The sequence below is a fragment of the Scyliorhinus canicula genome, chromosome 16 (genome assembly GCF_902713615.1).
Source record: "Scyliorhinus canicula chromosome 16, sScyCan1.1, whole genome shotgun sequence".
NCBI lineage: Eukaryota > Metazoa > Chordata > Chondrichthyes > Carcharhiniformes > Scyliorhinidae > Scyliorhinus > Scyliorhinus canicula.
The window spans coordinates 17809320-17826137 of record NC_052161.1 but is presented as its reverse complement, the minus strand read 5'-3'; the positions used below and the strand labels follow the sequence as shown (position 1 = coordinate 17826137).

Genomic DNA, 16818 nt, shown 5'->3' with positions numbered 1-16818 from the left:
GCAAATGTGAGGTTATCCATTTTGGTAGGAATAATAGCAAACGTGATTATTATTTAAATTAGAAAATATTAAAACATGTCGCTGTGCAGCGAGACCTGGGTGTGCTCGGGCATGAGTCGCAAAAAGCTGGTATACAGGTGCAACAGATGATTAAGAAAGCGAATGGAATTTTGTCCTTCATTGCTAGAGGGATGGAGTTTAAGACTAGGGAGGTTATGCTGCAATTGTATGCAGTGTTAGTGAGGCCACACCTGGATTATTGTGTTCAGTTTTAGTCTCCTTACCTGAGAAAGGACATACTGGCTCTGGGGGGTGTGCAGAGGAGATTCACTAGGTTAATCCCAGAGTTGAAGGGGGTAGATTACGAGGAGAGGTCGAGTAGACTGGGACTGTACTCATTGGAATTTAGAAGGATGCAGGGTATCTTTTCGAAACATATAAAATTTTGAAGGGAATAGATAGGATACATGCGGGCAGGTTGTTTCCACTGGTGGGTGAAAGCAGAACTAGGGGGCATAGCCTCAAAATAAGGGGAAGTAGATTTAGGACTGAATTTAGGAGAATCTTCTTCACCCAAAGGGTTGTGAATCTATGGAATTCCTTGCCCAGTGAAGCAGTTGAGGCTCCTTCATTAAATGTTTTTAAGATAAAGTAGTTTTTTGAAGAATAAAGGGATTAAGGGTTATGGTGTTCGGGCCGGAAAGTGGAGCCGAGTCCAAAAAAGATCAGCCATTATCTCATTGAATGGCAGAGCAGGCTTGAGGGGCTAGATGGCCTACTCCTACTTCTTATGTTCTTACGCCACCACTGGCAGCATAACCCACCGAGCGAACAGGCTCCGCCTGCAGCCGGATGGTGAGAAGCTCCGTCGGATGGATTCCCAACAGCCACTACCTCGGAAAAGAAAGAGACAAGAGCCCAGGATAAATACCCAGGAGAGTAATATTCCTCCTTTAAGTGGTAGATCCCAGCAACATTACTGCAGGCACCTCAGTCCAGGGCATCTGTGGTGCTCCTGATGCCCCTCACCCATCAGTGAAGATCCCGGGTGGGCGAGGGAATGGAAGGGATCACACTCTTACAGCTCTCTTACACACAGATGAGAAACTAACTAACGCAAGAGCTACTGGCAAATGGAAAACAACATATTGTCCATTTTCAATACAAGTTAACAGACTCCAAGGTCTCCAAATGGGATGCCATTTTCTCCAATAAGAATTTCTTTGTGGAAATTCCTAATGGCGTTTTGGCACAAGGAAGTAAAGAAGAGTTAACTGCGCTGTTAAAATTTGCTGAGGAGAAGATGCAGGTGGAATATGTATTTGTCTGGTTCTACAAGAACAGAGAGGATCGAGCCTTGCTTCTGAGGACATGCAGCTTCGTGGGCTTTGAGATTGTGAGACCAGACCATCGCTCGGTTCCAGCTCAGCCTGATGTCCTGTTCATGGCGTACTCCATTGATCAGTCGTTGTCTGAGTAGCAGCCAGCCGCAGAGGAACACTTTACTGTTTCCCACTTTTTTATCGTAATGTTATTGGGAGAGGGTAGTCCTTCGTATAAATGCCGTGTAATGCCATAGCTATGGCCTATAAAAGGTGCAGCTTTTCCTTGCATTTTGCGTAAGCAAAATTTATCATCTTGCCTAGATGTTCTTTAGGCAATCTGGGCTGAATTCAGCTTGGACTGATACGGAGCAGGAATAGTTTGTCTTGAATTACAAAATTATCAAGATTTTCTTTTGTCATTTGTTTCTTGAACTGGGTGACTATTTGTCATTGCTGTTTACAGAAATATTTGAAAGCCTGTGAATTCCTTTCACATACTGCGGTTTTTATTTAAGGTCTTTTACCTTCTAGAAAGCGGTTTTTAAAAAATAAAATAAAAGTATTTCAATTTTTTTTTTTAAAGCTTTGAGCACAAGTAATTATGTTGATCTGAAATATACAATTTTGAATCTTTCCCTGGGGGGGGGGGGGGGGGGGGGAAGAAAGAGAGAGAGACATAGAAACATTGCAGATGATCATCGCTTAATGCATTAAATCTTCTAGTCAACAATGTATTAATCCTAGACAGATGGAGTATGGGCATTAAATGGGATTTGGTTTATTTCATGCAGAAAGACCATTAAGTAGTATCCCAGCTGTTTCTGCATATAGTACACGCCATCAGGCCTGTTGTTTAGAGTCTGTAATAAATAAAGTTGACCTTTTTAAAATACCAAATTTACTTTATTCCATTATTTCCCCACACCTTGCAACTCCTACAATCCAATTAAACAAATATGGAATGGGAGAGATAAATTACATGGTGTCAGAAATGCCGTTTGCAGGGGCCGGGGGGGGGGGGGGGGGGGGGGGGTGGTGATTTCTTGAAGTATTTATCCCTACTGAAGCTCCCATCAACACGATTCCTCTCAGCATTTTCCTGAGCCCATGTGAATTCAAACTCCATCACCTCATCCTCTCCAGACTTGCTTGGCATCTGACTCCTGATCTCCTAACTAATGAATTCAAAATCCTCTTTTACAATCCTTCCACCATCATCTCCTCCCAGTCCTACATATGCATACTTTGCTTAGAATTCTGGCTTGATGTACATGTCACACCTTCTACTTCATCTTCAATAGCAGGGATTTCAACCTTGCGCAATATTGTAATTTCTCTTTCCAAACTCTCTTACTTTGGTACTTCTCATCCTCCCTTTAATAACCTCTCGAAAACCACTCTCCTACAAGATCTCTTCCACTAACTGATCTAGTACTAATGCTTAACCACAATTGTGCACAGATTTTTTTTAGACTCTACATTGGTTCCAAATGCTTGTTCCCCGGCTTATTTTGCTTATTAAAATCTATGGAATCAGAACATGGTCAGAAGGCTGAGCTTAAACTACTACACCAGCTCTCAAACCGTTAACCAGTTTATTCGACAAGTTCCTCTACTGGGTGGTGTCAGCTAACAGCTTGTTTCAGTTATAACAGACAGCAAAAAAGTGTGAATTTGCTAACACCTATCTGTAGCTGTGCTTCCTCTAACTCTAATAACAAAATGCTATGCACAAAAGCAGCAATGTCTACAAGTGTATAATCTACATTTAACTGAGAAAAATGAGACATAATTCAGTCTTATAATCAACCATCTCCATTTAAAAGTGCACAGGTGCTTAAGCAACTGCATCAGTACAAATATTCTTGCAGTGACTGATCTTAAAAAAAACCATACGCACAATATCCTCCCTTTCCCCCAGATCAGTGAAACACTAAGCTTCACCCAAGTCACAGTAGAAAAGGAAATTAAGTATTGGATGAAAATCTAATCTTTACATGGGTTCATATTTCTCTATGCTCCACATCAAACGTCCTACATAACCACAACAATGGTAAGTGAACCATAATAGTCACAAGTCTTAGATGCAATGGGACATTAAATTAGGTACAACACCCACTTTTCTGGCATCAACTACCACTGCCGTTGTCACATTTCTGTGGGAAAATAATTAATATTCTCATTAATAAGTTACTGTCCTTGAAGGGATCGCCTTCCATCCAAAACAAATTAGCAATAAATTAAAAGGCTCAAATAAATAGGAGGATTAAATAGCAATGATGCACTGTAAACTTGCCAACTATGCTTTAATATTTACAAACTATTGTACTATTTATGGCCCATGGGTAAACTATATGTGCAGGTATACATTATCTAATACTAGCAGAGAGCTTTTATATTCTATACCTATTTATAAACCCAAGGATCCTGTATGCCATCATTTAAGATGCATCTGGACAGATATATGAACGGGTGGGGAACAGAGGGAAGTAGACCTTGGAAAATAGGCAACAGGTTTAGATAAAGGATATGGATCGGCGCAGGCTGGGAGGGCCGAAGGGCCTTTTCCTGTGCTGTAATTTTCTTTGTTCTTTGAACAACCGTTTCAACTTGCCTGCCCACCTTCAGAGAATTATACACTTGGTCCCTTCTACTCCTCAAAAGTTGTACCATTAAGCCTATATTGTCTCCCATGTTTCGTCTAACAAAATGCCTTACCTCACATTTCGCTTCATTGAACTTCATCTGCCCATTTGGCCAAATTGTCAATGTGCTTCTGGAGTCACTTAGCATCATCCTCGCAATTCACTATTCTTAATCATCTGCAAATTTAGAGATTTTGCCTTCAAAACCCACTTCAAAATCATTTATATAAATCAGAAAAGGAAAGGGTCCCAACACTGAGCCCTGAAGAACACCACTTTCAACTCGTCTCCAGTCTGAGAAATGCTCATCTATACCTACCCTCTGTTTCCTATCTCTCAGCCAACTTCTAATCCATGCTGCCAAGGACGATCAATCCCAAACATTCTTAATTTGCTAGCCAACCTGCGGTGTGGCACCATTTGAAATGCTTTCTGAAAGTCCAACTATACAACATCCACAGCACTATCTTCATCCACTGCCTGTGTCGCTTCGTCAGAGAACCTGCCATTGACAAAGCCATGTTGACTGTCTCGTATTGTATTCATTGATTTTTCCTTCGAGTGTATATTTATCCCATTCTATATTATGGCCTTCATCAATTTTCCCACTAGATGTCAAGCTGACAAGTCTGCAGTTTCTGCAATTAATCCTTTGCCCCTTTCTTAAACAACAGCATCACATTTGCAATCCTCCTGTCTCTCGGGACTAATCCTATGTTCAGAGGGGCCTGGAAAATTTCGGTCAACGTCTCCGCAATATGCTCCCTTACCCCTCTCAGCAATCTAGGATGCATCTCATCCGGGCCTGGCGACTTCTCTACCTGGAGTGCTCCATTTCTTTCCTACCACTATACTGCTCAGTTCCTGAACACCCACATTTTCAACTGGTTACCATCTTATGATTTGGTAAAGGCAGAAGCAAAGTACTCATTTAGTACCATTTCCATACCCTCTGCTTCAGTGAGCAGTTTACCCTGATTGTCCCTAATGGGTCCCACTCTATCGTTCACTAAATTTTTAACATTAATATGTTTGAATAGCATTTTGCTATTTGTTTTAGCACAGCCTGCCATCCTTTCATTATGCTTCCTGTTGGCCTTCCTTATTCCAGCCTTAGCCTCTCTCCTGAATTTGAGATACTCTTCCTGATTTCTATCGCTATTATTATTGCGGCATGCCTCTTTTTTTTTTCTTCCTTATTTTATCATCAATATCCTTGGTCATCCAGGGTACTCCAGCTTTGGATACCCCACATTTATTCCTCATGGGTTCGGACCTAGTGTGCACTCTATTTATCTCTCCTTTATTAAAATGGAAAATTCCTGAACTGGCCTTAAGACTATAAAATTTATTTTATTTTAGTTTATTTTAAAAGCTTGAAGCATCCAAAGGTGACTCACTGCTTCAATTAAACCAATGGCTGCACAACTAACAATCCCTAACCAAAGTGAACCTGAATATTTTTGAGAACACAATTTTAAAGCCAAAGCTCGCAAATGGGTGGCGGCAGTGATGCAAATTTGCTGAATTAAAATTCAGCAGATTATCTCTTACATTTTTATTTTAACCTGAATTGATGCTTTGTTAGAATATTTGACAATACATATACACCACCCTCACTTCATTAATTTCATTCTTAAGCAATTTATTGCTGGAAACTATGTTGCAATGACTATTTACTGTTAAGGGGCCTTGCGTTTTAACTAATGGCAGCACAGTTAATAATGCAATGCCAGAAGGTAACGGCCCAAGAAAGAACAAAATCAAAAACTTCCTCCACAAGAAGACGATGAAATTCCCCCAGATACCGGGATGTTCACTACTGCAGACTACTGACCGCAGGCGAACTAAGAAATGGGAACTGTGCGGACATGTATGGGCAATTACTGGAGGAGGTACGCTCACCCCTGGATGAAACAAGGGAGATATGGGAGAAAGAACTAAGCATGGAGATAGGGGGAGGACTTTAGATCGAAGCACATGTCCAGGGTTGTGGGGTGAGGGTGGAGCCTTGCCCATTAGTGGCGATCTTTGGGGTGTCAGCAGAAACAGAGCTCTTCATAGGGAGGGGGCCGGACACCGTAGCCTTAGCCTTCCTGGTCGTCCACTGGAGACTCCTGCTCGGCTTGTGATTGCCAGCGACACCCCAAAGCTGCAGACTGGCTGTCCAACCTGCAGAATTTATCAAACTAGTGAAAATAAAATATGCCATTGGAGGATCAGAGGAAGGCTTCCACTGTACGTGGAGGCTGTTCACCAACATGTTTCAAGACCTGTCTGTAATCAGCGAACAGGGGGAAGGCACCAGAACAGACCACAAAACAAAGAGAGGAAAGGCAGGGGAGGAAAAGAGAGAGAGAACATACCAAGGGAAACAAATGGCAAATAGGAGAAAACCGGAAGGGAGTAAAGGACAATACAAAAGCAACCACAGCAGCTCGAATTTCATCTGGTCTTAACAAGCGCACCTTGTAAATAAAAATTTTACATATCGAGACTATATTTTCTGTGATAATTGAAACTATGGATGGTGTTGTAATTTTGATACATGCGTTGATTTTGTCTTGTTCTAGAAATGTCAATATAAAATGCCAAAAGTCCACCAAAAATACTTTTTTAAAAATGCAATGCCGCCAATATTAAACATTTTACACATCATACCCAAATTTACCATTTCAAACGTTAAATGGTTCCTCATTAAGAACCTTCATCCATATCTATTCATTTGTAGTTCAATGAATTACTGCAAATATACGCGAAGAAAAATTCACTTGAAATTGACAAAAAGTGGCAAGAATTTTGGTGCAAGAACACAATGAAAAAATATCCTTTAGAACAGAAATAAATATTTAAATATTGACATGTTTCCCAAAATTGCTGATTAGAATCTAGACTTCATCAACAGCATTGTCCCCACAAATCCAAAATAACTGGCTTTTCAGTGATTTGTTTAGCCTACGCAGTTGAGATATCACTCCTGGTTAATGATAGAACTGGAAAAGGGGCCCTGCCAGCCTTCTTCGAGGCAATGTCCAAGGCTGTGGAGGTGAGGGTGGAGCCGTGCCTAAAGTGGCAGTCTTCAGTATATTGGACAAGCCAGGGGGAATAGGGCCGGCGCCCTTGCCTTTGCTTCTCTACATTGCCCGCTGGAGAATTCGGCTTAGCTGGCAATCAGCAGCAGCACCCACAACTGCAGACTGGCTGGCAGACCTATCAGAATTTCTCATCTGGAGAAGATCAAGTTCACCATCAAAGGGTCATGATGGCTTCCACAAAGTGTGGAGATCATTCACCAACTTGTTCCAGCACCTGCTTGAAGCCAACAGCCAAAAGAGCGTGGGGGTGGGGACACACGGAACCACATGGGGCAGATGTGAAAGGGAGGGGAGTTTGGGGGGGGGGGGGGGAGAGAGACTGGAGAACAACTGACACAAAGGACCCTGAAACAACGAATGAAGACAGGACAATGGAAATTGGCATGTACATTATAATCAGCACAGTTATCCTTACTGATTGTATGATATATAATATGTAAAAACTTCAAGAAAAGCATTTTTGAAAAAACAAAAAGAGCTCTGCTGCATTCAAGTGGGCAGCAGGGTAGCATGGTGGTTAGCATAAATGCTTCACAGCTCCAGGGTCCCAGGTTCGATTTCCGGCTGGGTCACTGTCTGTGTGGAGTCTGCACGTCCTCCCCCTGTGTGCGTGGGTTTCCTCCGGGTGCTCCGGTTTCCTCCCACAGTCCAAAGATGTGCGGGTTAGGTGGATTGGCCATGCTAAATTGCCCGTAGTGTCCTAATAAAAGTAAGGTTAAGGGGGGGGGGGTTGTTGGGTTACGGGTATAGGGTGGATACGTGGGTTTGAGTAGGGTGATCATGGCTCGGCACAACATTGAGGGCCGAAGGGCCTGTTCTGTGCTGTACTGTTCTATGTTCTATGTTCTATAAGTGGAAGTCAATTATTACTAAATCTTTGTTCCCATTTACTGAAATAAATGTAAAGCCGTAGTCTACAATTCCCAGCATACTTTCATCATAATGGGTATAAATGAAGAATCTTGCAAGTTTCATCTGAAATCCAATCTTTGCTCAATTTTTGAAAAAACATATTCACAGCACCTTGGAAGATACAGGAATTTTTTACACCAATTTACAGAGTAACCATACAAATATACACACAGCACTATGACTGCAAAAACAATTTCTTTATAGAAACAATATTGTATGTTTGGCAGGGATTTACAAAGAGCAATCCATTCTCAGGATTCGGGGGGGGGGGGAATGACTCTGGCTTCATTCTTGCAGTTCGGAATATTCATCTGAACCTTCGAGTGAATTACGGCCTTATGATTGACTAATAGCCTTCCAAGCATTGAGTAGTCAACGCATATTATCATTGTGTAGAGTTTTATACAATCTTCACTTCAAAACATCGATGTCCATTATGAAATTGCACCTGTTAATACGATAATCTCTGCACACATAATGGCACATGAACAAAAGTGATTGGACTTGCATTGAGATAGGACTCCAATTTGTATAGCAAAGCTGCGCAAAATCAATATAGAAAAACAGATCAATAATTAATGAAATCCTCCAAACCCCACCAACCAGTTATACCACAGTAACATTCCAAATGAATCTGCAGGGAAAAGAAATCAAAATTGTTTTGGTCATGCAGGCAAGACACAGGATACACTTACCTATTTCAGCAGGGAGCTGTTTAATTTTGTTCTCACGGATACTCAGCATTGTAAGTTTGGATAGATTTTTGATATCCTTCTCCACAGTAGTTATCCGGTTGAACCGCAGATAGAGTGTGGCGAGGGAAACCAGCCTGTATACTACTGTAGGTATTTCTCGAAGTTTGTTATGCCGTAGATCAAGCATTCGCAATTTCTTCAAGTTATCGAGAGAGTCAGGCAAACTTGTAAGTGAATTTTCACTTAGTGCAAGGGTGACCAAGTTCACAAGGCAACCCAATTCGACTGGCAAACACTGCAATTTGTTACTGTACAAATAAAGCTCAGTTAATTGGGTCAATTCCTTGATTGATGTTGGAAGTATGTGAATAGATCTCTTGGCCAAGTCCAAACGCATTGCATTCTCCTCACGGCACTTGTTCAACTCCTTAACCACTTCAGCATTACTTGATTTTTTCCGTCCTGGTGCTGGATTTGGCCGTTTTATTGTATTATCCACTTGGAATTGCACGCCTGGTTGCACCCCACTAGATTCCTTTTTCCCCTCTTTGGCATCTTTCCCTTTGGTCTTGGATTCTTTCTCTTTACCATCTTTCCCAAAGCTACCAGAAGCCTTTGTGTCCCTTTCCCTGTCCTTTCCCAATGAAACTTTAGGGTCCTTTTCTTTGCCGTCTTTCTCTTTTCCTAGTGTACTGCTCATCATGGCTGCAAGTAAATAGCCACTCGATATTGTTTTTCTTTAAAAAACACAATGGAGTAAATTCTTATCTTCAAAGATTAAATGGATTGTATTTAAAATGTTCTAGGAAACCAAGTAAAATGAACCAAGAAGTCTGATATGGTACCAAGCTGCACATTTGTCATTAATGGATATGACCTCCAGTTATAATCTGGAAAACAGCTGCTGTCCACATGTTGAACATTAAGTCTCCCTCTTCAGGTGTGGCGACAGAAGCATTCCTACAATAAAAACAGATAACAAAAGATTAAAATAGGTAACAGCAGCAGTACATCAATATATATTTTAAGTGGGCAGCACGGTGGCGCAGTGGTTAGCATTGCAGCCTCATGGCGCCGAGGTCCCAGATTCGATCCCGGCTCCATCCCTAATTACCCTTGAACAGAGTGGCTTGCTCAGCCATTTCAAAGGGAGAGCAGTTAAGAGTCAACCACATTGAGGATCTGTATGCACGTGTAGGCGAGATAGTCCAGTGACATTACCAATACTCCACCATCTCACCATAAATTTACGGAAGTAACTATCAGCATTGTCCCGAGTGAATGGGCAGAACCGCCACTGATCGAAGGAAAAGGAGACAAATAACAGAGAACAGATGGTGAGAAAAAAATTAAGTGCGAGATGAGACGAAAGCTGCCAATAGAGATTCTCATGTCCAGTGATTTTGTGATCCAGCACAGCACAAGAATGATATCTTTAGAAAACTAAACAGGCAGTGAGGGCAAGTAGATAGGAGCAGCTGATGTTTGAATGCCTAATATCCATTCGCGAACAAGAGTCAAAGAAGAAAAATATTTCTGGAACAAATAATAATAAAGTACAATTTGGCATGATGATACAAGTAACCAATATGATTTACTGACTGCATGAATAAGACTGTAAATAACAGCCAAGCTTGCCAAATCCATTCACTCTCCTATTCAAAGTTGTTCAAAGCTTTCTCACTGCAGTGTCTGAACCACGCCTTGATCATGTAAGCATTTTTGAATAAGGTAATCAAAGGCTTGCTTAAATCGTTTGCCTGTAAACAGGTGTAACCAACAGCATACCCATACCTTTGACAGCTCCATCATCATCTACTGGTGTTTTTGGTATCAGTATGTCCTTCCACTTCAAACAGATAGAATTCCCATTAAGGGCACCCCTAGTTTCCGCTTTCCTCCCAAGCACTATTGTGCCCCTCAAGTCTCACTAAAACCAGCCAGCTCAAAGACTTCAATCTTGTCCAAGTGGCTGGAAAGGTTCTTCCTGATCCCTGTTGTGCTGTTGGAAAACATGCACGCCAATATTTTCCTGTCTACTCCTCATCCAGTTGTGGTCATAAAAACATTTTAAAATAGGTGCACTATTCATACAGTCCCTCACCTCTGCACGATTCATACGGTTCCTCACCCCTGCTCTGTCATTCAATACGATGGTAGTTATTTTCGACCTCAACTCTTCTTTCCCACCCACTCCCCATATCCCTCGATTCCCCAAGACCCCAAAAATCTATCTATCCCAGCCTTTTTTTTTTTATTTAGAGTACCCAATTATTTTTTCCTCTAATTAAGGGGCAATTTAGTGTGGCCAATCCACCTACCCTGAACATATATTGGGTTATGTGGGGTAGACCCACACAGAGACGGGGAGAACGTGCAAACTCCACACAGAGTGACCCGGGTCCTCAGCAGTGTGAGGCAGAAGTGCTAACCACTGAGCCACCATGCCGCCCACCTTAAACATATTTAACGATGGAGTATCCACAACCTTCTGCGGTCAAGAATTCCAACGGTACACTATACTGAATAAAGAAATTTTTCATCCCAGTCCTAATGAATCCTCCTCCACCTATGGTACCGGTGTCCTTGGTTCCCCGGCCTGGGCAAAACATGTCGACCCGGTCAAGTCCCTTCAGAATCCCACATCTTTGAATAAAAATCACTATCCATTCTCCTAAACATCAGAAACACAATCGACTCATCATATAATCCTCATCCCAGCTATCAATCTAGTGCACCTTTGCTATACCATCTCTAATCCTATCTATGCTACTACAAGCTCATTTCCAACATTTCCCTGTATTAAAATTATCCTCATGTTCAAAATCATGAGGGGGCTGGACTAGATAGGGAAAAACTGTTCCCTCTCGTAACATCAAGAACGAGAGGGCACAGATTTACGGTGATTTGCCAAAGAAGCAAACGCAATGTGAGAAGAAAAAAAAGGGCCTGGGATGAACTGCCTGGATGTGTGGTGGACGCAGGTTCAATTGAGGCATTCGAGGCATCAGATGATTACTTAAATAGAAACAATATGCAGGGATATGGGCAAGAGAAATTGTACTAAGCACGGTAGCACAGTGGTTAGCACAGTTGCTTCACAGCTCCAGACTCGATTCCCAGCTTGGGTCACTATCTGTGCAGAGTCTGTACGTTCTCCCAGTGTCTGAGTGGCTTTCCACCGGGTGCTCCGGTTTCCCCTCAGTCCAAAGATGTGCAGGTTAGGTGGATTGGCCATGATAAATTGCCCTTAGTGACCAAAAAAGGTTAGATGGGGTTACTGTGTTACAGGGATAGGGTGGAGGCACGAGCTGAGGTAGGGTGCTCTTTCCAAGAGCCGATGCAGACTCAATGGACCGAATGGCCTCCTTCTGCAATGTAAATTCTAGGATTCAATGATAAACCTTCCTTAATGCTCATTTGGAGAGCCATTTTAGACATAATGAGCCAAATAGCTTCCTTCTGCACCATAACCATCGAGATTCCTTTGAATATCCCTCGCATTCCTCTAAACTCGCGAGTCATTTTGTTTTGTCTTCCCTGCACCCTTACTTTACTGAAATGAAGATTCATCTTCCCAATCTGAACTTGTGCTTTTCCAGAAAGTCAAACCTGTGAAACTGTACATTATGTACATATGAACACGATCCTTGAAATATGATGCATCGGACAGAAATAATCATATTCGACAACCATTATGTTCCAAGGAGCTGCTAAAATACCTCGTATGGTTTGCTCAAATGAATTACTATTTTGATAGTTCTTTAGTCAGCATCCAGGCTGTGCTTTATAAGAAGTTACATGCAAAAATGAAAAGAAACAAATAATCAACTAAGCTTACTGTGAATCAAGACATTACAATGGATTGTTTCCTTTCTTCTATTATTGTCACACTCTTAAAACATAAACTTACCAAATATTTTTTGGGACATTAGAAATCCCCAAATAATCTTATTCTTTTCAAACCTGCCCACATTCTCAAATAAGGATTTTTGCACTTTACCTTTGAATTATCAAATTAAAAAATGCAAGATCTCCCAGGATCTGAAACACTCTCTGCTCTACACTCCATTCTTTTGCAAAGTTTACACATCACGTCATTTATGCAGTGAACTCCGACACTCAATTCTTAGCGAAAAGATTCACACATTTACTTGCGCAGTAAATTTCCAAATACAATACGCTCCTACATCGTCATGGCCAACAGTGGCTGCTGCGCATATTATGAAGTTCTATGCCATTTGCTTTTTATGAAGATCTTAAAGTCATTTTGACTGAAACATAAACAGGCAAAGCCAAAGCCATCAATTTGGTCGTAACATTTCCCTCACTAGTTAAATCACAATAAAGGAATGGTGCTGTACCAATCTTTTAGATACACAATTCCACAATTCAATTATTTCACAAAACTGGTAAAGGAGTGAATGAAAAGAACATTTAAAAACTAGCAAGTCTAGCATCAGATAGCACAGGTGGGTACTATTCAATTCTATAAACCTGCACTCAAAGAGCAATCCAAATATAGCTTACCTTCCAAACCTTAGTGTTCTTCTCATTCAAATACTTATCCACTTCCTTTTTAAAAGGGAACATAGATTCTACTTCCATCACTGAAATTTCTGGCTGACCACTACACCTCCCACTAACTGCACACAACAGTTTCTTCTCCCAACCTCTCCTTTCATTAGTTTAGCAGACTTAAATTCATGCACTTGAAGTTATGGATTCAAACTGCAAAAAAGACATTCGCTTTATGAAAGCCTCTTAACTTTGAACACATCTATCAAACCTACTCATGCATTTCCTGTTCTAATGAAAGCAGAAGCCCAATTTATCCAGTCTCTCTTCAGAACTCAAACCTCACTTGCCTTTCTTAATTGAAAATAAGGGAAGAGTCACTAGGCGGATTAACTTCCTGCAGGCCTCAGAGAGGACAGCAGGAAGAAGAGGTTTGATAAATCAAGCTGCTTTCTAAAATGTACATCTTTGACTTGAGGGTTGAATACAAATCAGACCTCCAAAGCAACAGTAAGTCAATTGCTATTTACCCAGCATCATAGATCATAGAATTTACAGTGCAGAAGGAGGCCACTCGGCCCATCGAGTCTGCACCGGCTCCTGGAAAGAGCACCCTACCCGAGGTCAACACCTCCACCCTATCCCCATAACCCAGTAATCCCACCCAACACTAAGGGCAATTTAGGACACTAAGGGCAATTTATCATGGCCAATCCACCTAACCTGCACATCTTTGGACTGTGGGAGGAAACCGGAGCACCCGGAGGAAACCCACGCACACACGGGGAGGATGTGCAGACTCCGCACAGACAGTGACCCAAGCCGGAATCGAACCTGGGACCCTGGAGCTGTGAAGCAATTGCGCTATCCACAATGCTACCCTCAACCTGCATGGCTGCTAATTAGGTCATAAAAAGGCACCAAGTACAAAAATTTGGGTTGCATGAACCCAGTCCAAAGATCTGCAGGTTAGGTGGGGTTACTGGGTGATGGGTATAGGCTGGGGTAGCTGGGCTAGGTAGGGTGCTCTTTTGGAGGGCCAGTGCAGACTCGATGGGCCGAATGGCCTCCTTCTGCTAATTGAGTACCCAATTAATTTTTTTTTCCAATTAAGGGGCAATTCAATATGGCCAATCCAGCTAGCTGCACATCTTTAGGTTGTGAGGGTGAGACCCACGCAAACACAAAGGATTCCATGAACATAATTTAAACAAGGCAAACTGATCTATTATTTTAATTACTTGCCCACAGATGCACACATACTCCTTCATAAACTTTCTGCAAGTTCAAAACCACAAAAACAAATTAAGATTTCTGAATCCATCACTGGCCAGATGATTCTTTCTACATATCTAACAAAGAATGAAGATCTTTGAAATTTCATGCCATATTCAATGTCAACGTTTTCATTAATGGACATTGTAGACACTAAACTTGAACATAGATGAAATAGGACAAAGTGATGGATAGTTGACATTTCAATCGGTCACAAGTCACCTTACATTAACACTGCAATGGGGTTACTGTGAAAAGCCCCTAGTAGCCATGCTACAGCACCTGTTCGGGTTAACGGTTATGACGCCAATTGTTTTCCAAACAATTTGGTTTGTAATAATTGTAGCTATATTGTAATATAAATATATCTCCTTTCTCTTATGATTCAACTAATGATTTCCAGAGAAGTTTCTAAAGCTGCAATTCTATTTCCTTATCCCTGCTATGTTGTGATATGAAATTAGCTTTAAAAACGGGACCATGGGTCACAGGCTTAGTCAACAAACATTTCCTAACTGCAATTGATAAGCAGAAAAACAAAGTGCGCTTCATCTTAAAAATAGTTTACAGCAAAAAGACCAGAAACAATCCAAGTATTTTGTTGCAATAAACCCCAACACCGAAACTTCCCATTCAAGACTACTCAAAATGTGACATTTATACATGAGAATGCTTTTTCAGATATTTGGACACAGAATAATTAGAAAGAAACACAGCTAAAATATCAAATCAGATCAAGTTAAAGCAAAACAAGAGACAGAAATTTGGACTTAAACATGTGGTGCCCCAAACGGTCTGCCAATCTCAACTGGCATCTACAAAAATAATCCATAGAATCCCTAAAGTGCAGGAGGCCATTTGGTTTATCGGGTCTGTGCCAACCCTCAAAGTGCACCCTATATAGGCCCAATCCCCCGCCCTATCCCCAGTAACCACACCTAACCGCTGGACACCAAGGGGAAATTCAGCATGACCAATTCACCTAACCTGCATATTTTTGGACTGTGGGAGGAAACCGGAGCACCCGGAGGAAACCCATGCAGACATGGAGAAAATGTGCCACCTCTACACAGACAGCCCTCCGAGGTCGGAATCGAACCCAGGTCTCTGGTGCTGTGGGCAGCAGTGCTAACCACTGTGCCGATTGTTATGTTTCAGTTATTCTTCAGAAGCATTGAGAGACAAGCATCATCTCAGATCTGGCCATTTTAAAATTAGAAGGGCAGCACTGTGGGGCAGTGGTTAGCACTGCTCCCTCACAGTGCTGAGGACCTGGGTTCGATCCCGGCCCCAGGTCACTGTCCGTGTGGAGTTTGCAGATTCTCCCTGTGTCTACGTGGGTCTCACCCCCACAACACAAATGTGCAGGGTAGCTAGATTGGCCATGTAAATTGCCCCTTAATTGTGAAAAAATAATTGGGTAATCTAATTTTTTTTAACAATAATAAGAAGAATCACTTTTGTTACAAGTAGGCTTCAATGAAGTTACTGCAAAAAGCCCCCAGTCGCCACATTCCGGCGCCAATTCAGGGAGGCTGATATGGGAATTGAACCCGCGCTGCTGGCCTTGCATTTAGCCCACTGTGCTGAACCAGAATTATAATAATAGATATCACTGAATCTTTACAGCCATTCAGTCAATCGAGTCTGTACTGGCTCTCTGAAAGAGCATTCCATCTACAGTGCCACTTGTCTGCTTTATCTCTGTAACCTTGCACATTCTTTTCAAATAGCAATCCAATTCCCTTACCCTGATCGGACCTGCCTCCACCAGCCTCTCAGGAGGTCTGTTCTCGATTTAACCACCCTTTAGGGAAAAGATTTTTCCTCATCACTCCTACTCCTATTTTGCATCTGTGCCTTCTAGTTCTTGATTACTATCAAGGGGAGAACAGTTTCTCACTATATACCAAGTCCATACACCTCAGGATCTTCAATACCTCTATCAATTCTCCTCTGTCTTTTTTCCAAGGAACACATTCCCATCTTCTCCAATCTGAGAAACAGTTGCTTCGGGCAGCACGGTGGCACAATGGTTGGTACTGTTGCTTCACAGCTCCAGGGCCCCAGGTTCGATTCCCGGCTTGGGTCACTGTCTGTGCGGAATCTGCACGTTCGCCCCGTGACTGTGTGGGTTTCCTTTGGGTGTTCTGGTTTCCTCCCACGGTCCAAAGATGTGCAGGGTTAGGTGGATTAGCCATGCTAAGTTGCCCGTAAGTGTCCAAATGTGGGGTTACTGGGTTCCGGGGATAGGGAGAAGTGTGGGCTGAAGTAGGGTGCTCTTTCCAAGGGCTGGTGCAGACTCAATGGGCTGAATGGCCTCCTTCTGCACTGTAAATTCTATGATCTTATC

At 42.0% G+C, this 16818-nt stretch overlaps 1 protein-coding gene, 1 long non-coding RNA gene and 1 pseudogene across 2 annotated transcripts in view; 2 read left to right on the top strand and 1 right to left on the bottom strand.

Annotated features, from left to right (window-relative positions):
* The window catches only part of shoc2 (SHOC2 leucine rich repeat scaffold protein), a 135575-nt gene that overhangs the window by 60796 nt on the left and 57961 nt on the right, over positions 1-16818 (bottom strand). The window contains exon 2 of the mRNA XM_038773845.1: positions 8673-9632. Within this exon, the coding sequence (XP_038629773.1) occupies positions 8673-9375 (703 nt within the window). The 5' untranslated portion in view covers positions 9376-9632. The remainder of the gene's footprint in view (positions 1-8672; positions 9633-16818) is intronic.
* LOC119950911 overlaps positions 1-16818 on the top strand; it is a 48426-nt gene that overhangs the window by 5533 nt on the left and 26075 nt on the right. The window lies entirely within an intron of this gene.
* On the top strand, positions 841-1495 carry LOC119950910 (annotated as a pseudogene).